At 39.6% G+C, this 27,948-nt stretch overlaps 1 protein-coding gene across 3 annotated transcripts in view; it reads left to right on the top strand.

Moving 5' to 3' along the window:
- CDKAL1 (CDK5 regulatory subunit associated protein 1 like 1) overlaps positions 1 to 27,948 on the top strand; it is a 659,261-nt gene that overhangs the window by 393,088 nt on the left and 238,225 nt on the right. For all 3 annotated transcript variants that reach the window (XM_043590714.1, XM_043590715.1, XM_043590713.1), the window contains one exon: positions 8,437 to 8,603. In XM_043590714.1, the coding sequence (XP_043446649.1) occupies positions 8,437 to 8,603 (167 nt within the window). The remainder of the gene's footprint in view (positions 1 to 8,436; positions 8,604 to 27,948) is intronic.

Here is a 27,948-nt window from a genome sequence, read left to right as displayed (position 1 = left end):
TACCCGATCTCGATGATATCAGACCTGGAAAGGGCACACTTAAAACACTTACAAGAATATTTTAACTAACCCAGTTGCCAATTATAGTAGCTGAAAAGAGCCAAACTGTTCTGAATTATGCTATTTATCATTATAGTTACTTGGTGTGTGGTTAGTAGATTCTTGAGGGTGAGCCTATTTTTTTCTTTAATTAAGGAGAAATGAATTCTTCCTTTCCTTTTCCTGCCTCATAAGAGAGGATTTTATCTTACTTATTCTTGTTTGTCCTTCCTTCTGAAATTATAGCAATGATTCAAACTCTGAAGACTGTCTGAGTTTGTGGCACATGTTGGTTTGTTGGACATTAGTGTAAGTGATGCAGAATGAGGGCTCCTTCGTGATACTTCAACTCTGTTGAAGGGAGAAGAAACAGGAGAAGAGATAGGATACTGACACCACTTCCTTTCCATCCAGGTGCTACCAACTAAAAAGCAAAAGTGTGTTATGGTCTCAGATTCCTTTACTTGTTTCTATTTAAATTTGTGAGTCTGATTTCATGCATTTTGGTCAATTGTAATAAATTCTCCCTCCAAAAAAAAAAAAGTGAAAGAAAGGAATTTCTTTTAGACAGACTGGACATTGACATTATCTGTTATTCCTTTTCTTATTTCTTCTTATATACCAAATATAGTGATTTGAGAATTCTGAAATGGCACTGAATATTCATGCGCTTAAACATGAGAATATCTTAAAACACAGAGTTATTGAGAGCTCTCACTAGCAAGTATAATATACATATTGCATATTCATTGCGTATGACAGTGAATAGGTTATCAACATGTAATTTTTGCCTCCTTAGCTCTGCTCTGTGAGCTTGAACCTCTTGCAAGAACTTATGTCACCACTGGCTCCCATCTTATAATTCTTTTTCACCACGAACACCTCACTATGCCACCACGTCACCCCAACCACACTGACCTCTTTGTGGTTCGTTGGGAACTATAAACATGCCGAGGCTGGATCTTATATTCTCTCTGCTTCAAATGCTCTTCCTCCAGAAAGCTGATGCACGTGGCATACTTAACTACCTTCGTTCATTCAGGTTGCATGTCCTCTCGAGTCTTCCTCGGCTGTTCCTTGTCAAAAATAGTAATGTCCTGTCCCAACCAGTCTATCATTCATTCTTTATCCTGCTTTCAAACACCTTATAGCACTTACTTGTACTTGACAATGTATTATTTATCTTTTAGTTTGTGGTATCTCACTTGAATATATGTCGTGAGGTCAGAGACCCTGTCTTAAGATCTAGAAGAGTGTCTGGCACATAATACTACTCAACAAATACTTGCTACAAGAAGGAATGAATGAATGAAGGAGTGAATGGTGTTTTATTTGTATAAGATCTAGATATACACCTGATGCACCTTCAAACCGAATATAAGAATGTGCTGGAACATAGAAACCTATACATGCTGTTTAAGTACTTGAAATTATTAATTCATGAGTTGTGTCTTCAAAGTCAAATTTCCCTTATTGTAACTATAGAAATTCGGGTCCTATTTGTAGATTTGGTCCTTCTGAGAAGGACCTTTAGGACCCTAAAACATTAGTCATAAAAATTCTGCCCTTTTACAATTTAAGTTCTGTTTGCCTTTCATTCTGTAATTGAGTTCACTGACCCAAAAAATGCAAAATGCTTTGCTTCTAGTTTCCTTTATGCTCTAAACTCTTCTGTAATTCGTTAACTTAGTCTTGGAGTCTAGGTAAATTTCTATCCACCACCCTGATCACCTGATATTAATGTTTTCTGAGAACAAGATATTGTGTTGTAGGCATCTAGTTATTCTCTTTTTCTCTTCTTCCCACTTCCTTCCGTGTCTGTAATGTTTGTACTGTTGGGAGTTGAGCCTGTTGTGATTTTTTTTTTTTTTTTAGAGGCAATATAATATCTCCCCACATATCCTGCTAGAATATCAGAGGGCCCATCCATAGACACCGTGGTCTGTATTCCCTCCAGGGGTATTAGAAAAGCCCATATATGGAACAAAACACACTGTGGTATTAACAGGATAAACTTAATCTGCCTCTATGAGGCTTATTGCCAGTTTTGGAGCCTGGGGAGTCAGATGCCTTGTTTTCAGAAAGCGTGTCATCCTTTTGTGGTGTTCAGTTTGTTTTTAGCTTTCCATTATTTCCAGATTCTTACAGAAGTATGAAAATAAACAGGGTTCTCTCTGATTGTGACCTTTCAAAAGAAAGAAAACAGGTGTTTTTGTGTAGTGACAACATTATCAATTTGTGTTGACAACTTCTTTTCTGTGTAGCACTGTAATCACAGAGGTCATGATGCTCTGGAAATACTCTGTTAGCTCTTGTTATTAAAGCAATAAAAAAGATCATTTTAAAGTTTAATTGTTTCATGGATAACTGATCTATCTGAACTTACCTATGTGGGAAGTCTCACTTCTAAGTAAAAAAATAGTTTGTATTTACTTGCAGTGCTGTCCAGCTATCATGATAGGATTATAGGGAACTTTGTTTTTAAAAATGTTTATTTATTTTGAGAGAGAGAAAGAGAGCTCTTGTGCATGTGTGCGTGAGTGGAGGAGGGCGGAAAGAGAGGGTTAGCGAGATTCCCAAGCAGGCTCTGCATGGTCAGTGCAGAGCCAGACACGGGGCTCCATCCCATGAACCGCGAGATCATGACCTGAGCCTAAATCAAGAGTCGGAAGTTTAACCGAGTGAGCCATCCAGGCACCCTGATAATAGGGCTCTTTAATCAAGACTACTAATCTTATGTGAAGTTAAGAGACCGTGCAACGAACTTCACCACATTCAAGCTGCATTTCTGTATTGTCCAAAGAAAATTTAATCTGGCATTTCCTTAATGCTTGATACAGAACCTAGTATACTCCTTTGCATGCAGTCTATGTGTGTATATACATGAATATTCATGTATATATATGTTTATGTATGTATATGGAACCAAAATTTATTGAGTGCTTCCTATGTGCCATGCACTCTAGTAGGTTCTAGGCATCTGTGTATTAGTAAGATTTTTTCACCTCTTCCTGGAGATGCCTACATCCTCTCAAGGAAACAAACAAATCAGTCCTTATAATGCATCGTGATACAAAATTTTGCACCGGATGCTTGGGAGCACAGGAGAGGAGCTTCTAAATTAGTCTGGGTGATCAAGAAAATTTCCCGTAAGACTGTATTCATTATGCAAAGAAGACTGGAAGACATTTTAGACAGAGGGAACAGCATGTGCTGAAGCACAGAGGCCTGAGCTGCAGGGCCCGCACAAAGAAATACAGGTGACTCAGTTCTGTTACAGTGGGAGCTGTCCAGCATTCGGTTGGCCAAGAGCAGTGTGATTGTGTCGTGATTATGAAGGAGAATGTTCTTGGTCTTAGAAGATACATGGTGACATATTTAGATGTAAAGTGTCACAGTGTCTGCACCTAGTTCTCAGGGAGAAAACAAAAACCATGGGGTTTGTCCATGAGGAGAGCGGGAAGGGTGGGGAGCTCACCAATGTGGCAAAATGTTCCTGAGTCTGAGTAGATGTACTAATTCGATGTACTACTACTCTTAAAACTTTTCCGTAAATGTAACGTTGTTCAAAATAAAAAAGTAGCAGAAAACACCTTCGTGTCACTGGTAACTTTTTAAGTTTGCAAAAGTAGTATACACAGTGATATAGTTGAAGAATTGGGTAATTAATACCTGTTTTTTATGGTGGCCTATTCATTGGATCTTTAATGGTGATACATCATTGTTATATAAAAGATAGACATGTTATGGTGTTGTCTTTAATAATCTTGTTTTTCATTTTTATTTATGTATTTTTTTACTGAAAAGGGAACCCAAAGCCCTTGAGCATCGAAGGGACCAAACAAATTATAGTGTCTAATTGGCTATGAAATGAATAGGTTAACTAGGTATGAGGCTGCCTATGTATATTTTTATTTCGAAACATCACCTTTGAGTACATTTCCATGACCCTTCAAATGCTTAAACAGAGGGTCCTATTTATTTCTGAATTTTCTAAGATTTGCTTTAAGAAGAAAGAACCCATAACAATCTAATTAATATGCCCTGTCACCCTTAAAAGAGAGCATCAGCAGTTAAGAGCAGAGAATTGAGTACATATGAAATAAATACAACATAATGTATGTTTAATTCATTGTCCACGTTAGCCTTTGAAGATGGAGATGAAGTAGGGGAGGAATTGAAAGGAGGGAAAAGTCCAAGCTCATAATGTAGGGAACAGGACAGAAGGGAAGAGAGCACGCATTTCTGTGGAAGAAACACGGAGCAGACTTTGAGGTGACTTGTTTTTGTTTTTTTATTTAACTTTCGACCCTATTAATCACTGTTTACAGTTTTCATGTTTCTGTAGTCCTTACTTTTGGAGACTCTCCTCCCAGTGGAATAAATGAGATTTATTTGTATGGTAGAGATTTTCGCCGACCATAAAACAGGAGCCACTGGAGAACAAAAATCACTTCTCCGATCAGATGAAGTCAGTCTTCACCCATATTTTCATTTCTTACAATGGGGCTTATACACTGGACCAGTTATAATGAGTCATAATGTTTTGAAATTGAGTTTTGGCAAAGTTTGATTTTTCAAAAAGGGTTTTCTTTGTTGTGAGACTCTTTTATTGAGCATATTATCTTTCTTTTATTGTTAACCTCTTATGTCTTCTCCATTTTCGGTCCTCTGCCGTCTCAGATTACTGTGGAGCAGAGATCAAAATCCAGCTGTGGTGGTGGCTCTCCATTCGAGGGGGGGGGAGAAACAACAACAATCCTATGTGTTTCAACTATAGACTCATCAGGAATTACTTGGGTAGAATGATAATGGATTCTAGTAACTGGACTTTTGAAAGGATTTTCCCTGGTGAGACGCATTTCATTTCTTCCTAGTATTTGCTCTTTTTTTCCCCAGAAGTAACAACCACAAAAGGATGGTGGATGATCTGAAGAACCTAACATTCATTAGAAAAGGCAGAAGGAATAATTTAAGGAAAACAAACAAAAATCAAGATAGATGAACAGTTTTAGGAAAAAGTAAAATTTCTCCTCGATGCTTATGAAAAGCTAATTTCTGTCTCCCACTTTTCCACCTACCACTTTCTTTTTTTGTGTGTATTTATTTTTACAAGCCTGGGAGTTTTTACTGGGCCTTTACTTTTCTTATCTCCGTTCTTCCTGCTTGCGTCTCTTTTTTATTTTCACATGTTTGTGTTTCTGACATGTATTCATCAAAGTCCCTGCTACAGTGCAGACTGGGCCTATCTCATTGGGGCTGACATCATCCTCACTTGGAGCCAGCCCAGTATGCCTCTCATTCTGGTTTCTGAGGCTGTGTTCTTTGGCGCCCCACCCCCTCTGCCTCCACCCCCACCGATAGGCACGGTTGTGAAGTTCCCAGGGTGTCTGTTCATGTCCCCTTGCCAGCTCCTGGATAATAGCCAGCGTTAGATCCCAGAAGTTTGATGATGAACCCTTATCTGCCCTGAGCCTGAATGGATGCTGGGCACATAGTGGGTAAGGGCCTAATAAATGTTTGATAGACCAATAAAGAAATGAACGTGGAAAGGAGTATAGCTCGTAACTGAAGTCCTTACGGAATGAAGCTGTTTAGGCGAGCCCTGCTGTCCATAAGTGTAGCCAATTAAGTGTGCAGACAGAAGCGTGCATGTGTCCCCGTATCCATTAGTGATCGCAGACTGCAGCCTTCATTCTCCCTCGTGAATTCCTGTGCAAGCTGGCCTGGCAGGAACCGCTTGCACAGGGAGCAGTCCACATGACTGCCCAGAGACAAGGATGTCAGGCCGGGGATCCTGCTTCACCTTTAGTGGGAAATGACTTTCTGAATCCTCACGTCTTGAAGGATCAGAACTCATTAGAATTCTTGAAATGTAACCTTGTGAAATCGGACTTTCTCACTTCGATTAAGAGCAGAATCATCTTTGACAAATGTCTGGATCGAACTGGCAAGGCCCAGCCCTCCCAAAGTCCAGGCATCTCCCGTTTTGCACATGTTCTCTCATTGTGTGTTGAACCAGGTTGCTATTACAGAGAGCATTTTAGCAGCCTTGATCTTGGAGACATCAAGACCATTATTCCTGTTGTTGCTGATTTAGTGTTACAGCTGCTTCCTCTTTATGTGATTTAATTTGAAGTTTCAGCCCACCAGGGGGCTATTGGTCCCCACCTATGCGGCTTTAAGAGCTGGCTGCTGTTTTCTGCATGGATGTTATTTCCATTCCTATTCATAGTGATTTTCCCCCTTCTATATTCATCTAGCAACAGCAAGGCACTGTTCCAGGAACTCGCTCTCTCTACATAAGGCGTAACACGGAGCCATTTGGATGGAAAAATTATAAATTAAAATTATTCTGTTCATTTTAAAATATTCATATTGTGTTGCTCAAGTGCCAGTAACTGGAAAATCATGGATAATGTCCTGTTTTTATAACCTCTTTCAGAGTGTTTTAAAATCCGTTTATGTTGTTACTTAGCCATGTCTTTCCCTGGAGTGGATTTTGTGATAAGATTAAAAACAAACAAGCAAAAAAAAAAAAAAAAAGGTTGTAGGAGTCCAGTGGTTGATGGCATATGTGATATTAAAATAAAGATGATTCCACTAATTGCAACCCCTTATTCTTTTCAAAATAAAAGGGAAAATTGACTCCCATGTGCAGAGAATATTTATACAACTGTCAGACTACACAAAGGTAGCCTGTGAACACGGCAGAATGTTTCTTTTGAAGACAAAACCTTTTATTAAATGATTAAAACTAAGCAAATGTTTATTGATTTCTGGAACTGCACATTTACATTTAAGTAAAGAAAACCCATATATTCCTAGCACTACTGATTTGCAAATACTGAAAACATCTCCAACTTTTAAAATAGAGTTGGGCTTTTTGGTTTTTGGTGGGTTTTTTTTTGTTTGTTTTTTGTTTTTGATACCTCCTGTTCTCTATGCTAAGTTATTGATTCTTTAATTTCAGGAAAGTAAAATTTTATTTCTTTTCTTGTATTTTCTGTGTTGTGTGGGTGTGAATGAGGATGTGCCTGTCTCAGAAAGATAGACAAATAGAGAAAAGTGAACATGTTTTTATATGGTTTGGCTAGCATTTTGTTTTGTTTTGTTTTGTTTTTTTACAAAGTAAATCTATCTCTTACCTTAAGGAAAGAATAGTTATTGGAGATCTCAACTTCATGTCTATCTGTCCATTTCTGTGGAACGCATTAAAGAGAGGGAAGATCTTTACTCTTTCCTGTAAGTTTGTAAGTTCACATTTACCTAAAAGCCGTGTGTCTTATTTTTTGTTGCTCTTGGCTCGGAGTATTTAAATGTATTTTTGAAATTCTTCTCGTCTATCAGCTAGAGACAATTTAAGTGATAATTTGAAGGCTCTTTCTAGACATTTATATTTTCAGGTCAGGCTGTAGTATTTCTGGGCCTTGTGTATGTGCTGAGGTATGTTCTGAAGCAACAAATCACTTTAGCATGAGCAAATTTCACAGGGCTATTTGACTGTTGGTCTTAGCTTTGTGAGAATCGCTTGGCCTTTTAAAATAGGCTAATCCTTTAATCGAATATGCTTTCAGAAAGGTTCTGAAAACCTGGGTGGCTCCTGCTAACTCTGTTTTATTCATTTTAAATAATACTAGGTTATCCAGATGTGTTTCTTTTTGATTTTTGGGAGGATGTTATTGCAGGCCATAATATTTGAAGTCAGGATTCTTTATAGTAACAATGACAACAAAATATATATACATTGTCCACATTCTCCTCAAGTCTGATTGATGGAAAATAGGATGCCAGCTGTCAGTAAACAGGTTTTTCGACCCAAATACTTAGTTTATACAGCAACCAACTTCTTTGAATGCAGCAATGCAGTGCACTCTATTCTTAATTGAATAAAGAAAACAAATCGGAATAGTTACTGTAGGATAAATGGGTTGTCTCATAATTAATAATTTGTGAGTTAAACCTGAACCACACTTGACGTTTTTCTTTGGGCTGGTCACAGACTGATTAGTGAGTTCAGTCCTGCTAGTGCCCATTCTGTGGAGTGACCGTTTGAGTTCCAAGGCTTACGGTGCTCCATAAAATAGGTGTCCATTGTGATGGGATTGTAGCTCTCGTCCTGATCAAAGTGCTTTGGAGGAAGCCCGGTTGAACTGATTGGCTGTGAATGTTAATCACTCCATAGGACGCACTGATAATTTACAGCCTTGTTGTAACTCTCTGGTGTTCAGAAAATGAACTTAATAACCCAGTGCCACCACGGGGTAAGCTGCTTTTTCTCTGCAGTTGAATACCCAGAATGCCTGCATAATGGTGTTGAGTAATACTGCATTAAAAAGAGTGAGCAGCTGTATGATGAAGGAAACAGATTTGTTAATTATCTCCTTTGATTCACAGAGGGCGTCTGTGAGATATGGTTGACCAGTGAAGACACGGGGGCTTATGGCAGAGACATTGGCACCAGTCTCCCCGCACTGCTGTGGAAACTGGTCGAAGTGATCCCTCGGGGAGCAATGCTGAGGCTTGGCATGACGAATCCCCCCTATATTTTAGAGCATCTGGAGGTAAGGAGAAGCACCCCGTTTCCATGCTGACACAGACACGAACCAGTCCAGACAATGTGGCGGCATCAGCATCATCACATGGGTTACGTTGAAAACGTCTTGCATGGTTTTTGTTTTTGTTTTTGTTTTTGTAGTCCCACATTACTAAGAATGAGTTGAGAATTTCAAGTCCTCTTCTTTGTCAGTCTGCACACCCCGTTTTTGCTCGGCTTCTCCAGCGCTTGCCATCTTGTCAAAGTTCTTTGTTTCTTCTTTGCAGCTCTTCAGTCTTCCATCGCATAAATTTGCCTCAGTTCCCCCACTCGGTACCCCGGCCTGGTTCTGGGGTGCTTATACGTTGCATTAATTCCGCAACCCGTCGCAAACACGTTATCCGAGCTGCTGTTAGGCACATCAGGAAGGGGACTGGGCTGGAAGTCTGAGGATGTTTTAAATCTCCTCCCTTTGTCTGGAGATAGTGAAGGGATGGAATAGAAACAAAGAGCGACAGAGTTTGGTGTTCTTTCCCTTGATTCTTTTGTGGTCACTGTGGAAAAATAAGGGGTTGGGGTCATGGGGGACACCTGGGTTCACTTGTATCCCTTTCCCTGGGTCAGGTGCTCACCCTCAAGGAGCTTACCGTTAAGCTGGAAAAATGGGCATATGTACTGCTAGGTGGTATCTCAATGACAAACGACACGGTAAATATGAGCAAGAAACACGGACAGGCAAACAATCATTTAAATGAAAAAGTACATGCTAGGATCCATGACGGCTGTTTGAGAAATAAAATAATTATATCGGACCCAGAGTTATGGATAAGAAATCTAATAACTGCTGTAGGAAAATTATGTGCAAAGTATAGAAACAAGTCACTTATATTTTTATCGGTTGTGTTCTTTGCAGTTAGTTTGTGCAGAAAAATAACATTCCAAAAATCTAAAAGCAAGTATGGCTGCTGAAATTTGATGCATAAATCCCAATGAATATTCAGCAATTCAAAAGATTGTTTTCTGTTGATTTGCTTCGAAGCCTATACTTGTTGAAGTTGTGCTTAAAGAGCCTCCCTAATACTGAGAATGTGTTTTAGAAATTCTGAAAACAGATTTGGTAGCAGTCTGATTGTTAATTATAAATATTTAATGAAGAAATTTAGCAATTTCAATTTTGTTATTCACATATTTCTAGCCATATCTTTCTAGTAAAGGTATACGATTTATAGGTTAACTTTGGTACTTTGGACAGTGTGGGACAGTTAAGATTTGCTACTTAAAGATAAATTGCAGGCATGTCAATTTATACGTAACCCTTTGACTCAACACTTGAAAAAAAGCAAGTGGCTCTCTATAAAGATCAAACATGGTAACAGCTGTAGCAATAAATGTGAGGTTTTCAGTAAATGTGAGGTATACACCAAGCGATACGCTAGATGTGTGCATTAAGGAGAGTATCATCAAGAATTAAGGGAACCATAGTAGCTACAATCAGGGAAGTTCATGCATGAGGGGGGATATCATGTATTGGCTCCGAGATGACTAAATAAAGTACCTCTTGGAATAAATTCAGTACTTTAATTAATTTCAAGGTTGCAGAAAGGAACGGTACATTTATAGCAAATCCTAGTGCTCGATATCTAAAGTAGTGCTGTAGTTGATCTCCAGGTAGATGCTCCAGGGCAGTGTCTAAAAATCGACAGGAGGTGCCGTGAACATAGCTTTACACTTTACTGGGGAAAACACCAGATGTTTAGTTCATAGATTATAGTTAGAGTGTTAACAGGTTCTGATTGTCATGGTGTTTCCTTTTTAAAATTCTTGTCATGGGTGCCTGGGTGGCACAGTTGGTTAAGCATCTGACTTTGGCTCAGGTCATGATCTCATAGTTGGTGAGTTCAAGCCCCGTGTCAGGCTCAGTGCTGGCAGCTCAGAGCCTGGAGCCTGCTTCGGATTCTGTGTCTCCCTCTCTCTCTGCTGCTTCCCACCCCCTCAAAAAAACAAAAACAGAAACAAAAATGGGGCACCTGGGTGGCTCAGTTGGTTAAGCGTACAACTTCGGCTCAGGTCATGATCTCACAGCTAATGAGTTGGAGCCTCACGTCAAGCTCTGTGCTGACAGCTCAGAGCCTGGAACCTGCTTCGGATTTTGTCTCTGTCTCTCTCTGCCCCTCCCCCACTCATACTCTGTCTGCCTCTCTCTCTCTCTCAAAAATAAACAAACATTAAAACATTTTTTTAAAAGCATTAAAAATAAAATAAAATAAAATAAAATAAAATAAAATAAAATAAAATAAAATAAAATAAAATAAAATAAAATAAAATTCTTGCTTTAAGCGATCTATAGTGTTGGCCTTCCCTCCTATATTGTTATCTTCACAAGGCAAGGACTTTATCATATCCATGCCTGGATGTACCCTGTCCAGTGGTGGTTCAATAAGCAAGCAAATAGAGAATGAATAAAGGAATGTCCTTCTTCATAAAATAAATTATAGAGCCCACTCTGTAGCCTTGAACTTTCAAGTCTTAACATTCTGGTCAGAAGAGGCCACAGAAGATGGCAAAGTAAATGAACTTCAAGGGTGAAAGTTTATCCCAATGAGAGGTACTCCCTCCCGTGCACGTGATAAGCTGGGAGTAACCCAATCATATTGGAGCATACCAAGGGAGAGAGCAATCCAAAGGAAAATAGAGCAAATGAAACAGAGGTGTGCAAGAATCAAAGACCCATGCCATCTGAAAATAAGAGCTTTCAAAGTCTTCCTTTGACACTCTGACAGGGTCTTTTCACCTTGGCTTTGGTGGTTCTTCTCATCTCCTTGAGTGGGAGAGCCCAGAGCTTGCAGTATTCTCCAAACACATCGTCCATTATGTAACAGGCAAGATAACTGAGCTGCGGAGGCTTCTCAGGCTTCACAGGGTGAACTAGGACCTCTAGAAGAGGAGGCCAACCTGGGGAGCCTCAGCCCCTGCGGGCTGATACATTGTATGTCCCCATTTTCCTCACGGTAAGCCTGGGGTGTTCTGCTGAAATCACAGAACTTACCTAAAGAGAGTTCTCCAAATAAGAAAAAAAAGAGAAAACAAGACAAAAGATGGAAACAAAAAATAACACCAGTGAATGACAGACAGTGATGTCATTTAAAACTGTGTTGGTAAAAGAAACCCACTCTTCAAATAACTACTCAGATGCCTTACTGTCCCGACAGTAATGTTTCCTTGAGAATTGTATTTGTAGGACCACGCCTTCTTATGTTTCTGGAAGATGCTTCCTGCTTCAGACTTCAACTGTAGAGCGCTTCGCTGGGCTGTTTTCTTTCCCCACTGTTCCGTTTACTTCATATTCTCCTGACTCTTGGGTGATCTTTCTTAAAACCCTTTTTACCAGCTTGCTTGCTTGCTTGTTGCTTGTTGGTTTAAACTTAAAGAGGAAATCATTTAAGAGAAAATATCAAAGTTTCCATCATTATTTAACAGTATGATGTGGGGCCGCCTGTCTGGTTAAGTCAGTTGAGCGTCCAACTTCGGCTCAGGTCATGACCTCATGGTTCATGGGTTCGAGCCCCGCATAGGACTCTCTGCTGTCAGTGTAGAGCGCACTTGGGATCTTCTGTCCCCCTCTCTCTTTGTCCCTCCCTGCTTGCGCGCTCTCTCTCTCTTAAAAATAAATAAACATTAGCGGTACCCGGGTGGCTCAGTTGGTTAAGCATCCCGCTTCAGCTTAGGTCATGATCTCACCATTCATGAGTTCAAGCCCCATGTCACGCTCTGTGCTGACAGCTCAGAGCCTAGACCCCACTTTGGATTCTCTGTCTCCCTCTCTCTCTGTCCCTCCCCTGCTCGCTTTCTTTCTCTCTCTCACACTCTCTCTCTCAAAAATAAACATTAAAAAAATTGTTTTAAATAAATTAAATAAATAAATGAACATTTAAAAAATAATCTTTTGAAAGTGTGGTGTGGAAAAATAGATCTGTTGATATTACTTCTTATTTAGTCTCCATAGGAACAGAAGATGCATATTAGAGTTAGCATAGGGTCCACTTCTAAGGTTTAATCAAGAGTCTAGGGATGCCCCTGGCTCAGTCAGTAGAGCATTTGACTCTTGGTCTTGGGGTCATGAGTTCAAGCCCCACTTTGGATGTGGAGCCTACTTTAAAAGAAGTTTAGTATCATGTGTAACCCTTTATATAATAGATGTTGAATAAATGTGGGTGAATAAAAGGAAGGGAAGGAGAATTCTTAATCCTTAACAGGCAGGCAAGTAGTGATGTGTTGTTTGGAACATCTATAAGCCCTAATTTTAGCTTATTGCTGCCATAAAAAAATAATATGAGATTAATTTTAAACAATGATATAGCAAAGAGATACCTCAAACATATATACGTACACATATGTATCTTGGAAAAATACCCTGATTGAAGAAACATAATTATAAGCTTATGTATTACTTACTAAATATAGATAGGAGGTCAAAACAATAGATTAAAAAATGGATTGAAATCTATCTCACCTGGTCTTAAAGTCTGCAGTGCCTGTCCATTACCCACAGGATAAAGATACACTGTGCAGCTTGACATACAGCATCCTTAAGATGCCTTCTTCCAGGGCTTCCCCATTGTCTTGACCCCTTAGTACCCTGTGATGCCTCCTGTATACTGTGGGTTTTTCATACTCCTGAAATTTTTACTTTTTCTCATTCCATTCTTACCATGTGATGACAGTTGGTAATAATGAGTTAATCCGGGTCTCCTGGGTGTCTTGGTTGAGTGTCCGACTCTTGATTTCAGCTCAGGTCATGAATCCAGCCCCTTGTCGGGCTCCTTGCTGAGCATGGAGCCCGCTTAGGATCACCTCTCTCTCTCTCTCTCTCTCTCTCTCTCTCTCTCGATCTGTCCCCCCTCCCTCTCTCCCTCTCTCTCTCTCTCCCCCCTCCCTCTCCCCCTCCCTGTCTCCCTCTCTCCCTCCCCCTCTGCCCCTCTCTCCTTCTTGCTCATGCTCTCTCTTTCTCTAGAGTAAAATAAAAAAAAAAAATGAGGTAATCAGATGTGCTACTATTTGCTACTGCATGTGCTGGCTAGTAGTATATTGCCTCTATCATGGCAAATAAGAGATATTTTCCCTGTGTGTTTTCTTGCTGATTGATATTGCTAAGGTCATAACCCGTGCATATTCTTCTTGAATGAACTCTGACCTTCCAGAAAGCAGTGTGGCTTGTGAATTTGACCCCTCTTGAAACAGCCTATCTTAGTGTTGCCTTCCTGGTTGTCGGGAACCCACAGCTAAGGTATTATAATTCAGACAACATAATACACGTGAACCCAACAGGGCACAATGAGCTCAATGGCGGTGATACAATGGCTACCACTAATCAGACACCAGAAATAGCTGGTGCTTTTTTTCAAGACTGCATAATAATAACATCAGTGCAATTCATCAAGGGCTCGTTATTTTCAAGAAACCACGCTGATTGCCTTATACACATTATCTCTTTACCTTCTTAAAATAAGCTACCTATATAGCTTATTATTGGCCTCAGTTTATCGATTTAAAAGCCAAGTCTTAAAAAGTTTAATTATTGGTCAAATTCTATAAGTAGTTAGCAGCTGAACTGGTTTCGTATCTTGTCTGATTCTAAAATGCTTTCTACCACACTGCATCTTTCACAGAGTCTTTCCAAATGCTTCCCAGATTCCTTCCCTGCTTTGTCGGACTCCGTCCAACGCATCTCTGAGGGCTCACAGCATGGTGCTCTCCGATGATGATGACGTATTTACCTGCAAATCCAACAAAACTGTTGTCCTTTTTGGGGAGAGGCTGCCTTGTTCACGTGTTTGCTCTTCAGTGCCGGTGATAACATGCACCCAATGAACGTGTGCTGAATGGTGTGGTACCTCCACGTTCCTTGACTGCACGTCTCACGTCTGTTGAAGTATCTTCATATCCGTGCAGAGCATCTAGTTTTAGAAGACTTTGTGGATGGTTGTTACCTGTGTGCCTCACTTAACGTGTCACTTTTCTGTGAGGGGGTACTAGATGGTGAGGGAGAATCCATCCTGGGTGCAGTTTATTTCTTTGCCCTGCTAAAAGATCAGAATGTTAGGTAAGCTCTTTAGAACTACCTGGAGCAGATGAGCTCACTGTATGATTACTGAGTTTGTAGACTATCTAGCCTCTTAGCTTCTTTCTTCTCCTTCCTGCGTCTTCCCTTTCACTGATGTTTTCTAATCTCCATCAGAGAAGTCCGCAGTGGATGGTCAAGGAAGAGAAATTAAAATCAGGCAATTTGTCTTGTTTTTCATTTTATGGGTTGGCTGCTAAGGAAAAGATGTGAAAGCTGTTGACTGGTAAGGAATCTATGGATTTTATTTAAGCTATTCTGGTTCTCCCTGGGTTAGGAATAATTTAAAATAACCTTAAGATTCCTGTATGTCTTAAAATTGTATCAGACTTTTAGTACATCACTTACAGCCTGGTCCAGAGAGGGTAAGTTGATGGCTCTGGAGTGCAGATGCTTGTTATTAAGGACTTTCCTACGTTCAGAGTATGAACACATCAAGCTACTTATTCTTCCATTTATATTATTCTGTAAAATATCGCTAAAAATAGAGTTACATTCACAGGATACTATCCTACCTTTTATTTATCTTCAGTTAAAATGTGTAGATTTTTAAAAGATTTACATTTGGTGTATTTATGTTATTTAATTACAATGTTATGTAAGATATATCATAAATAAGTGATATTTAAAATGTTGCATCCGTGTTTGGTTGAGAAGTCTTGTAATCACTAACGAATCTGTTCTCTGCTACCCTTGATTTTTGTATATTTACTACTTCAATGATCTTATTAGTCTAACCTAATTGTATATTTATCAGAATTAATTTATCTGGTAAAAGACAGTAAATATGCCACATAGTAATTTATGAACATTAATTAACATGTTTGGCCTGGCAGACTTTTTAAAAATGCCTCCTAGTTTCAAAATAATGTAGCAAACTCAGTACTTGCTGTATTTCTGTTTCATCAAAGCAGAGCAGAATTTCCAAACTGAAGTCAGTAATTCACATGGGGACCATTAAAGTTATTTTTCCTTAAGGCTTATGCTTTTCAACATAATAGAAAAATATGCAAATAGACTTTGTGCAGTCGTATCAAGATATTTCCCCCCTTTGACAAATGGAAGGACAGGCTAGATGATTTGTTTTGAGCAAGGAAATGGAAAGGAGAAATCTATTTCTGCCATCCACAGTTAGCTTTGGGACGTCAGTGTGCAGTTTGATCTGACTGTTGACACCCGTTTTCTGGCCAGTTATAATCATCGGCACTTTACTTCATTCCTAACCTGGCTTTTGCGAATTTCAAGAGGTCAGTGACACCTCTGAAACTGGAAGCCAAAGTTTGTTACTGTCTGAAAATCTGGGGGTGGGGGGTGGGGAACCTGCATTAAAAATACTAAAAGAATTCATATCCAGAATAAAAAGTTGACCTGGCTTCCCCTGGAGCCTAATTCAGAGAGCCCCTCTGCAGGGGAAGATAAGGATGGAGGGCAGGCCCCAGCTCCCTTTGCCGAAGGACCTGACCACTTGTGATCGAAGATGAAATTAACTTGCTGCTCTGCATAACCATGATGGCGGGCCCCTCCCTACTTCCAGTTCTGTAGCCTCCGGGACATGCTGGGTCTGCACATCGGCAGAGTTTCAGTTGGGCCTCAGACACTTCCATCTCTGCCCACACCTGTGTCCCAGCCTGTTCGTTCCTGCGATCCTCATTTGTTCCCGTGCCAGGTTTCAGCCTCGTAGCTCCAGGCCTGTGTAAGAAGCCTAAGTTTTTCTTGAACCCAGCAGCCCCTCAGAAAAATTTCCATAGTTTATTGCTTCTTACTACAGTCTCAGTCTATAATATTCCGTCTGGGTGATTAAGCCTCACGATTACATGCAGACCCAAGGACCCAGAAAAGAAATGAACTCGTAAATAGATAGACGTGATCTCAACAGACGACTCTTTGTTGCTGCCCTCATAGCGAACAGACTCCAAAGGTTTCATCAGGAATTTTATTTATGCTTATTGTCCCAGGTTTTCAGGGGAAAATGAACTATTTTGTGGATGAATGAATGTTCCTCGTGTTGAAAGTATTGGCTACCTCTGTCTTCCTGGGAAGCACAATGGAAAATGCATTGTTTAAAAATTCTATTTATGTGGCCATCAATAATGTACAGAGGCCTACACTGTGGACTTCACTGTGGTTCTCATTTCTACCTTCTGAATTACCAGATAGCAGAGGTGAGAGTCTGGACCCACTGTGGAAATGTATATCATCAGATCATTTTTGGTTACCATAAGATGCTTTAATCGATGGTATAGTAAAAGCTATCCGTATTTCTCATTCTCTTATCTCATTTTTCCCCTTGCCATTGGCCTAAAATTGTGAAGATTGCTCATGAAATCCAATGACATGTGCATATTTATTCCCAAAAGAGATGATCATTTTCCTGAGAGGAGTACGTAAACGTAAAACACGTGTCATGACAATAAGTGAACGGGTGTCTGGGTGGCTCGGTTGGTTAAGCATCCAACTCTTGGTTTCTGCTCAGGTCATGATCTCCCACATTGGGCTGACAGTGTGGAGCCTGCTTGGGATTCTGCCTCCCTCTCTCTCTGCCTCTCCCCTGCTTGCTCTCTCTCTCTCTCCTTCAAAAATAAATAAACATATAAGAAAAAAAAGATGTTAAGTGAAAAGTCCCCAGCAAATGCTTTATAATGAAACTGATGCCATTGTCAAATATATGGAACCATGTGTCTATGTATATATATCTTTTAATAAAGCAAAATAGTTTAAAACATACATATGTACATACATAAACATACATTTATGAATGTACATATTAGAAATTATATAATTAGATATATATCTGATAGATATATATAATATGTAATATGTTATATATTGTATATATTGAAAATTATATACAGTGGAAATTATATATACTAAATACTTTCCAGAATACTTCTAGAATATTCTAGAATACCTAAGAAGCCTGGAGATTTACATATTTCAGTTGTGGGATACAAATATTCCCATTCGCTCTTTTTAGTATTCCTGTGTACATTTCAGTTTATAAAGGAGGGCATTAGATATGTATGTGGTTTAATTTGCATCTTAAAAGGCATTTCACATTGCCATTCCCCTGAATCCTTAATTTCACAGGAGTAGCTGAGAAGGCTTCCATGTCACCTGTCAAAATTAGTATAGTTCAAACTGCACAATACACCATCTGTGGGCTTTATCTTCCTCATTAATTTAGGAAGTCACTTATGCTGAAACCGTTGAGAAAAGCTGCCTTTGACTTTCCTTTATAAGCACCGAGAACAGCTAACACATAAGGCAATCAGTGGACATTCCTTTACACTTTTGTTTTGATTCCAGGATATTTCTCTATTGATTTCTTTGCTCTGATAGCCTATGAAAGGCTACCTTAGGCACTTGCTAATTCAGCACTTAGTAAAATGAAATCCTCATATTTTATATCAGGTGGGTAATGGAATTTTCAGATGATTCATGGTGTAGAACAGAAAGGTTGGTAATGAAGTTAATGGTTCATGGAATAGTAGAGTGACATTCTGCATATTTTTCAGAAAGCAAAGTGCAGTTTCTTAGTTTGCTGCTATTTATTTCTAGTTTACTAAATTGTGTGTTGCTTCCCGGTCCAGAATGCATCTGTTCTTTTTCCCCACATCTTCCTTTGCGTACAATAATTGGCGTGAAAATGTTAAGCTTTCCAGTTGAAGTCTCTAATTCTGTAATGTCATTTAACAGTAAATAATGATTGTGCCCTAATTTGGAAATGTAAGGGTTTTAAAGTTACTATTATTATTAAGCACTACTTTATCTGTGTGTTACATAGCAAAACTCTCAGGTGGATTTAAATGGGCATCAATAGTCCACGTGTGATGAACCATTTTCAGGATTAGAGGTATTGCACGTGGGACGGAGAAAATCAAACTGTAATGTTGAAAGTAATTTTGAATTAATTGTTCATCTATTTAAAGGGAAAAATCTATTCTGTCTCTTTTTATGGTATGTATTTTTGTGTGTTTTTAAAAATCCCTGGAAAGTTTGCCACGTGTAAAGCAATGTTTGATTACAGAAAATACTGTTGAATAAGTCTGTCTCTAATATATGGCAACAAAGAAATAACTCTCCTAACTACATGTTAAAATATATCTAGGGGCACGTGGGTGGCTTAGTCAGTTAAGCGACCATCTGACTCTTGATTTCAGCTTGGGTCATGATCCCAGGGTCCTGGGATTGAGCCCCACATCAGCTTGGAGTCTGCTTGGGATTCTGTCTCCCTCCTCCCTCCCTTCCTCCCTCTCTCTCTCTCTCTCCCCCCCCCCAATAAAAAAAAATCTATTACAAAATATAAATAAATAAAATAAATGTAAAAAGCAAACTTTATATCAACTCTTAATATACATTGCCATGTGCAGTATCAGCCTACATTCTGATCAACTGAAACTTAAAACGTTAATCTTTTAATTAATTTATTACTATATTTTCAGCCTTCCTTTTTTTTTCTCTCTCAACAAATTCTTGCTTTCTGTTCCTCTGTTCTATTACTGCCCATGTGTTAGTTTCTTAAAGTTGATGGAACAAATTACCACAAACGAGGCTGCTTGAAATAACACATATTTTTTCCCCTCACGGTTTTGGAGGCCAAAGGTCCAAAGTCAAAGTGGTGGCAGGCTTAGTTCCCTTCTGGAGGTTCTGAATTGGAAATCTGTTTTCTTTCTTTCTCCTGTGGTGGTTGCTGGCAGAGTTGGGCATTCCTTGGCTGGTAGACGCATCACTGCAGTTTCTATGTCATTCTTTGCATGGTCTTCTCCTTGTGTCCGAATTTCCTCTTAGAGGGACACCAGTCATCGAATTAGGGCCTACCTTAATTGTGACCTCATTTAAACTTGATTACATCCACAAAAACCCTGTTTCCAACTAAGATCATATTCACAGGTACTAGGGGTAATGACTCCAATATATCTTTTTTGAGACATGGTGCGATCCACAACAGCCTTCTTTTGTGGTGAACAGACATTCTGTAGTGTGCCGTTTTAATGCCCTTGTTTGATTTATATAAATCTGTGTGTGTGTGTGTGTGTGTGTGTGTGTGTGTGTATTTTCTTAGTGGATGCCTTCAGATTACAGTTAGTATCTTAATTTATAACAATCTATTTGACTTAATCCCAACTTTATACTAGTACATAAAAAACTTCACTTTTATGTATACCTGTTCCTTCTCCCCTTCTGTGCTATTGATATCATACAGATTATATCTTTGTACAAGGTATGTTCATCAGCACACTTCTAATTAGTGCTTTGTGCAAGATAAAAGCAAGAGTTGCAAATGAAAACCACGTTATACTGTCTTTTATATTTACCTTTATAGTTTTTGTTCCCTGTGCTCTGTATTTTTTCACATGGGATGTGGTTTCTGTCTAGTGTCTTTTCGTTCCAGCCTGAACTTTGTTTAGTCTTTTTCATATGGGTCTGCTAGCGACGTATTGTCTCAGTTTTTGTTTATCTGGGAATGTCTTAATTTTTTCTTCTTTTTTTGGAGGATGACTTCTATGGATCTAGAATTCCTGACTAATGGTCTTTTCCTTTCAGCCACACTTTTATGTCCTCCCACTGCCTTCTGGCCTCTGTCATTTCTGATTAGAAATCAGCCGTTAATCTTATTTAAAGCATTGCTGATACATGGTGAGCTGCTTCTCTCTTGGCGCTCTCAGGATTCTCTCCTTGTCTTTCAACAGGTTGATTGTGCAGTGCCTACGGATAGATTTCTTTGAGTTTGTCCTCCTTATACCTTCTAGAATGTGTAGTTTTTCTTCAAAGTTGTGAGACTTTGTGCTATTATTTCTTCAGATATTCTTTCTGCCTATTTCCCCGTCTCCTTCTGGAATTCGCATTATGTGTATGTCGGTATGCTTAATGGTATCCACAGACTCCTGAGGCACTGTTGATTTTTATTTTTATATTTATTTTTATTTTTCTCTTCTTGAGACCAGGTAATCTCAACTGACCTGTCTTCAGGTTTGCTGATTTCTTCTTCTGCCTGCTCAGATCTCCTGCTGAGCCCCTCTAGTGAATTTATTTCCATTCTTGTACTTTTCTTACCAGAATTTCTATCTGCCTCTTTTAATTTCTATCTCAATGTTGATATTTTTTATTTGGTGAGACATTATTCTCAAGCTTTCTTTCAGTTCTTTCTTTGTTTTGTTTTTTACTTCTTTGAATACATTTAAAATGATGATTTAATGTCATCCAGTAAGGGGGGACCCGGGTGACTCAGTCAGTTGAGTGTCAGACTTCAGCTCAGGTCATGATCTCGTGGTTTGTGAGTTTGAGCCCTGCATCGGGTTCTGTGCTGACAACTCAGATCCTGGAGCCTGCTTTGAATTCTGTGTCTCCCTCTTTCTCTCTGCCACTCCCCCGCTCATGCTCTGCCTCTCTCTGTCCCTCAGAAATAAACAAACATTAAAAAGTTAAAAAATAAATGAAGTCGGCCAGTAAGTACAACTGGGCTTTTGCCAGGACAGTTTCTATTGGCTGCTTTCTCCCCTGTGTTGTTTTGCATATTTTATAATTTTCTGTTGAAAGCTAGACATTTAAACAAACATTTAAATATAGTGTGGAAGCTCTGGAAATCACATACTCCTCTTTCCCCACGGTTTGTTTTTTTTGTTTTTTGTTTTTTTTTTTTTTTTAATTTTTTTTTTCAACGTTTATTTATTTATTTGGGACAGAGAGAGACAGAGCATGAACGGGGGAGGGGCAGAGAGAGAGGGAGACACAGAATCGGAAACAGGATCCAGGCTCTGAGCCATCAGCCCAGAGCCTGACGCGGGGCTCGAACTCATGGACCGCGAGATCGTGACCTGGCTGAAGTCGGACGCTTAACCGACTGCGCCACCCAGGCGCCCCTGTTGTTGTTTGTTGAGTGACTTTTCTTAATTCAGTAAAGTCTATACTTTTTGTCATGTGTGAACGGTGGAAGTCTCTACCCGATTAGGTTATCCATCAGCTGATGGTTAGAGATTTTGTTAAGTGCCTAGAACCCATCAGTCTCTGTCTTCAACATGGGAGAATGTTGTCGCATGTCCTGTCAGCTCAGTCAGGGTGCTTACATCTCTCTCTTAACCTTTATTTGCTGTTTGTGCAAAACTTGAGGTTTAGGTAGAGGTGAGAGCTGAAGGGCTTCTTAGGACTTCACTGAGCACATGCACAACCTGGACATACACATAGTCCTATGCATGCATATGGCCTTCTAGAATCCCCATAATATGTTAGGATTTTCCAACGCCCCCTCTGGACATCACATTCCCTGGCTTTTCCTGTTAAGCTTTTTGGTTTATTTATTGTTTGCCCTAACTTATTCACAGCCCCAGGCAGCCCTGATGTTAAACAATTGCAGCTGATTATTTTTGACAAATGCCCCTGGGAAAAAAGGCTATTTTCACTGGGTGAGTGCCAGGTCAGGTTAAATAAGCAAGCTGAGTGAGTAGAGTCTTCCATAGAACCACTAGACAGATCAGATAATGACAGTTTTCTTGAAACAAGGCTTTGAAGGAGCTCCAACTGTCTTTTGTCCCTTCCAGTGGCCGCCCGGCTGCTGCTTTTCACCATGATTAAAGGCTGTTGGTTTTCAAGGCTACTTCAGAGCTGGGGAGTGGGAGATGAGAAAAGGGCGGGTTTAAAATGCCTCATAGTTCTCTATTCTTACCAAGAGTCCTCCATTTTTCTTGAACAAAGGCTACCCAGATTGCTACAAGCCTTCAGTTAATTTCTAGAATTCTGAAAAAAGTGATTTTTGACCATTTTGTCCCTATCTTCATTGCTTTCATGGAGGAGAGGATTTTCAGAGGTCTTTACTCTGCCATTCCTTCTGATGTCCATAAATATTATTTATGCCTTGAAATGGACTGCCTGTATATCTGGCAGGCCATTAGTGCGTTGGGTCAGTCCATTTTCTTGCTTAATTTTTGTGTTCCGTGTCAAAGGTGCCGTCAATCACTTACGGTGCCATCTGCCCTCCTAACGCTTTTGAGGAGGAGCTCATGTCATTAGTAAGTTATTGACAGCCAAAGATCACTATTAATTGAGTCTCTCAGTGGCCTGTAACAAACATCACCCTCACGGAAAGCACAGAGATAAAATGTATACCTCATTAGACACTCGTAGCTCTGGGCACCACATAGAAGGTAATGTGGCATACATAGGCTGAACTTGACTGTGATGGTTGGTTGCTTCTCTCTCTCTCCCTTCGTAATTGATTCTTTTATTAGAAATCATATCAAATAGTATTTTGTTATTTCTATTCTAATAGATAATTCAACTTCCACAATCACGATCTTGTATGTTGTTGAAGTTGCAGTTGGTCTTGATCCATAAAAATGCTTTGTTTTCTTGATAATGATGCCCCTTCACAACACTGTCATGTTCCATCATCTGTGTAGTCTTGCAGAAAGCTTTGCATATCAATTGATTAGGCGTTTGTTAATCGACAAGAAGATGTTTGCTGTTGATGCAGATTTACTAAACTAAAAAGATACGCAACTGGCAACTAATAGCTATAAACTCTGGAATTTGCAGTAAGCCCCCAGAAAATACAGGTAATCCAGAGGTAGTTAACTCCAGGAATTAATGAGTCATTTAAAAATGTGCAGCGCATTGTTTTACGGTCACAGTACACACAGATTTTAAAATGCCTCGGTTGTATTCCCGACATTTTTGTTCAAATATCTTTGTGATGTTTTTATTTATTATTCTTCCAACTTGAACGGGTTGTGATTGTATTGAAGTGCTCACAGGAGTAGAAAAACCTGCACCTGGATCCGTGTTGTCATTAATGTGGCCCTTTTGTTGAGTCTCGAGTCTTTCTGAAAAGGGAACACCACTTTGAGGGGATTGCGCTAAATGAGACAGATTTAAAATTTCCATTTGGTTTCTAATTCTGAGACTTCTAAGATCTTTTCAGCGTCATTTTACTTGATGTAAGCTAAAACTTAGAAGAACAAAAATGGCATTTAAAAAGTGCCATTTCATTATCTGGTGCGGACTGATCATCTCAACACCTGGTTCGAAGTTTGCGTCATATGTGCGGAAGCCTTTGTCCATGAGGCCTGGCACACAAAGACTTCCTGCTTCTGTAACAAATGTGGGGACTCAGTTACCTTGACTTGCACCCTCCACCCAAAACCCGAGGGAAAGAAACATTCTTTTGGATCGCATGGCCCTCCGCACTCGTAAGTGCTTTTCATATGGCAAATAACACAGTGTGAAAGTGAAGCTGACAGAAAGCCGTGCCCCGAACATCTCTGTTGCTCAAGAGATGATCACTCTGCAGATGGACTCCACTTGTCCCCACACCTGTGGCCCTGGAGAAGCACCAGGGGCCGTTTTGGTGGCCGGCACCGTGGGGCTTCAGACACATTCCCTTGAGCACTCCCTGCCAACCACACCGGGCTTGGGGCGCACTCTGTGCCCTTAGTGAGCCTCTGTCTCTCGAGGCACCGGCCCCTCTTTGGTTTACTGTCAGGTGTACCGTGGAAGCCCCGAAGTTTCTTTAGTATTTCTCTTCTTCTCAAAGTCCTTGCTATTTCAGCAAAGCAGTTGTCAAAAGAAAACACGATAAACATAAACCTAGTTCTGTTCCCCTTTCTCTTACCACCGGCCTAGCCCACCTTCGCTTCTGTTCGTTTCTTCAGTTTCAGGTATATCTCCTGCTTCCAGCATGTGTTGCCCATGAATTAATACGGGGACCTCAGTGTGGTGTATCTTATGGGCCTCTGTTCTCTTGGCTCAAGCAGGCATTCCTGATTTTAGAACTCAGAGGCAGTCCTGAGTGTTGCTGATCGGCAGGTGTCGGGGCCATTCTTGGACATGGTCCCAGATGCAGTGCTGATTTGAAACTTTTACATTTCTCCAGGTTTTGATGCTTTCACTTATCAACAGGGGCATAATAGCAGTCACCCTGTACAAAGACTATTAGACAATGTACCAACAGTGCTTTGTGGGGTACTATATAAATGTAATATTTTGTTTAAGCCTGGGATACAGGAACCTTGCTGGAGCAATGGAGTCTTAATGAACGTAGAATGCTTAGGACAGTACCCAACACAGGAAGTGCTCAGCAGTTATGAGGTGGTGTTATTATCTTCTAGGTATTGTTATCTTCTAGGAATTTTGGTGGTATTATTATCTTCTAGGTATTGTTATCTTCTAGGAATTTGGGCATTTTACCTTTAAAACAATGCATCAGATCTGAAAGTACAGAACTTATTTTTCATTTTCCTGAATGAAGGTGGCTTTTGGATCAGGTGTTCCCACCTTGTAAGTATTTTCTCTTCAGAAACTTTGTGATTGACGGAGTGAATTGAATTCTGGAGCCCTCCTGGGGAAGGAGAAAGCTGTCTGTGGAGGGAGCAGAGTGGGACTTGTGAGGGCAGTGTGAGGCTCTCCAGGGGCCACGGTGGGAGGACTGGTCCCCAGGTGATGATGAGTCACTGTAAGCAGAGACCGAGGTATGCCAGTATTCGCTGGGCCTCCTCTGTGTTGCCGCCATCTTGTCCTTTGCCCAACAGCATGTCTGGGAGAGGCATTCGTGTTGCCATGTGTGTGGGGAGTTTGTTTCTCTCTGTTGTCATGTCAATACACCACATTTTTTCCCCCGCCATTCTCCTGTTGAATATCAGGATGATTTCTGGATTTCAGCTATTATGGGTAAAGCTTACACGAATGTTATCATTTGTGCCTTTTGGTGGACATATATGCTCATTTCTCTTGGGTTTACACTTGAGGAGTGGAATTGCTGGCTAACATGTGTTTGGCTTTAAAAAAATTGCCAGCCATGTATGAGTCTTGCCACTTTTCTCTTACATAGATTTTGAATGGGACATAATAAAGACCCTTCAACAAATGACCCAGTATTTAATCCTCCCCTGCGTGCGGAATTGTTTGGGATTGGTTGTGAGTTGCTGGCTTTTTCCAGTGTGTGGTTGATGCAATGCCTATTCAAGAGAATGAAAAAAATTGGAATACAGAGTTTTTATTTATATTAAATATATTTATACGATGGCAGAGTCAATAAGCCACACTGTGAGAATGCATTTTGGTGTAATTTGGTTAAGTCTGTAAAAAAAAAAAATTATTAGGAAACCTATCATAAATTTTAACTTGTAAGAGTTGTATTTAAGAAGGCACTCACTGTTCTGAAAACCTGAAGGTGTTGGTTCTAACCCTTATTCTAGCCCTGATGAACGGTGTGACCTTCCACAAATCCTACAACATCTGTTAAATCTTTATCTTTGCCTGGAAAAGGTAGTCTAGGAGAGCAAGCAGTTTGATCTCCTAGTTTTCTCATTCTATGACTTTTTAATAAGTCCCTTAAAGTTATTTATTACTTTTCACATGTCTAATTAATAGATTAATAATCTAATAAATTCATCTGTACTAACTCAAGGAAGAGAAAGTAGTTACAAACTCAAAGACATGGAAGGGAGTAAAATTTTAGACTGGGGAGACAGTATAGGGTTTACTAAACCCAGTGTATGTTCTCGAAATACTAAAAGCTTTACTGGCAGCTGCTTTGGTTTTGTAATGTATCACAGATGTGGCTACTCAGCTACTACGTAATCAGAATCCTAAAGGACATTCCACATATAATGTTGCAAAGGTTCAACTTTGGACTGGGTTTTGTAAAGTCAGCTTGAAACGGATTCAGCCAGTCTGTGGCTCTTCAGATCCTACGCTGATTCAGAGTCTCACATGTGGCTGGTGTTTTTCTTAACAGTTATTAGTAGGTGGCACAGTGTAGGAAAAAGGACAATCAGCTGTTTCTGTTATGATTAAAGGTTGAGTTTTCCCTTCACAGTCCTGCCACTTCAAAATTCGATTCCTTTATTATATCCAGATGGGACTGAAGGAGGCCTCATATTGTACTTTTTCATTCTGTAGAATATATAATTATATCTAGTAATACAAAATACCTTGTGAAAATAGAAGCAGGAAATAAATGTTACATTAGGCACACAGATGACTCTCAAGTTGAGCTGCATTTGAAACCACCCGGTTTTCATATTCTCTTTAGGCTACAAGTTAACTGTTTCATTACTGACTGATGCAATATGGTACATTTCTTTTGGAGTGGACTATGGGAATTTATCGTGTTGCACATTTTAAAGTTCAGTTAAAAGAAATGAATTTAATCATTTTATTATTGGTTGTTGATTCAGAGACATGAATAGTAAAATGTGCAAAATAGTGAATGTGGATTTTTTTTTTTTCTGGAATGTGGAGTTTTCATTTGTTTTAAAAAAATCTTACTTTGGACAGCAAAAGTGAGGTATGATTGAACACTACCATAGCACTTGGGCAGTGTCCTCTGCCCTTCAACGGATTTGACCTGTCATGTGAACGCCTTGTATCTTGATTATCTTAAGAAACAGCTTTAGGCACCTAGAATTTAGAAATAGTTATAGTTAGTCCTTTATATTTGAAACGATGACAAATATTTTTTGGTTAACTGTTCATTAAAATCTCTCCTGTATAAAAAGTAAGATATCCTTGGAGGGATGAATGGATAAAGAAAATGTAGTGTATGTAGATACAGTAGAATATTATTCAGCTATAAGAAGAAAATCCTGCCACTAGCAATACTCTGGGTAGATGTTGAGGACATTACACTAAGTGAAATAAGTCCAACAGAGAAAGACAAATACTGTATGATCTCACATACACGTGATATTAAAAAATAAAACAACAACAACCACAAAAAAAACAAGCTCATGGATAGAACAGATCGGTGATTGCCAGAGGGGAGTGGGAATGAGGGTTGAAGGATTTGGTGAAAGGGTGAAGGTGGCCAAAAATATAACCTTTCAGGGGCGCCTGGATGGCTCAGTAGGTTAAGCCTCAGACTCTTGATCTCAGCTCAGGCTCAGGTCATGATCTCATGGTTCATAACTTCAAGCCCTGAGTCAGGCTCTGTGCTGACACCGTGGAACCTGCTTGGAATTCTCTCTTCTCTCTGCCCCTCCCCTACTCGTTCTCAGTCTCACTCTCTGTCCCCCTCTCTCTTTCAATATAAATAAATAAACTTAAAAAAAAGCACAAACTTTCAGTTATGACTAAACAAGACATGAAAATGTAATGTACAGCATGGAATGTATTTATGAGAACTGCATTGTATGAGAAAGTTGCTGAGAGAGTAGATCTTGAAAGTTCTCACCATAAGAAAAAAAACTTGGTAATTACGTCTGATGAGGCATGTTAAATAGATTTATTGTGGCGATTATTTCACAATATACATAAATGTCAA

The sequence above is a fragment of the Prionailurus bengalensis genome, chromosome B2 (genome assembly GCF_016509475.1).
Source record: "Prionailurus bengalensis isolate Pbe53 chromosome B2, Fcat_Pben_1.1_paternal_pri, whole genome shotgun sequence".
NCBI classification, from domain to species: domain Eukaryota; kingdom Metazoa; phylum Chordata; class Mammalia; order Carnivora; family Felidae; genus Prionailurus; species Prionailurus bengalensis.
The sequence above is the reverse complement of the archived record's forward strand: the minus strand, read 5'-3'. Positions and strand labels throughout refer to the sequence as shown.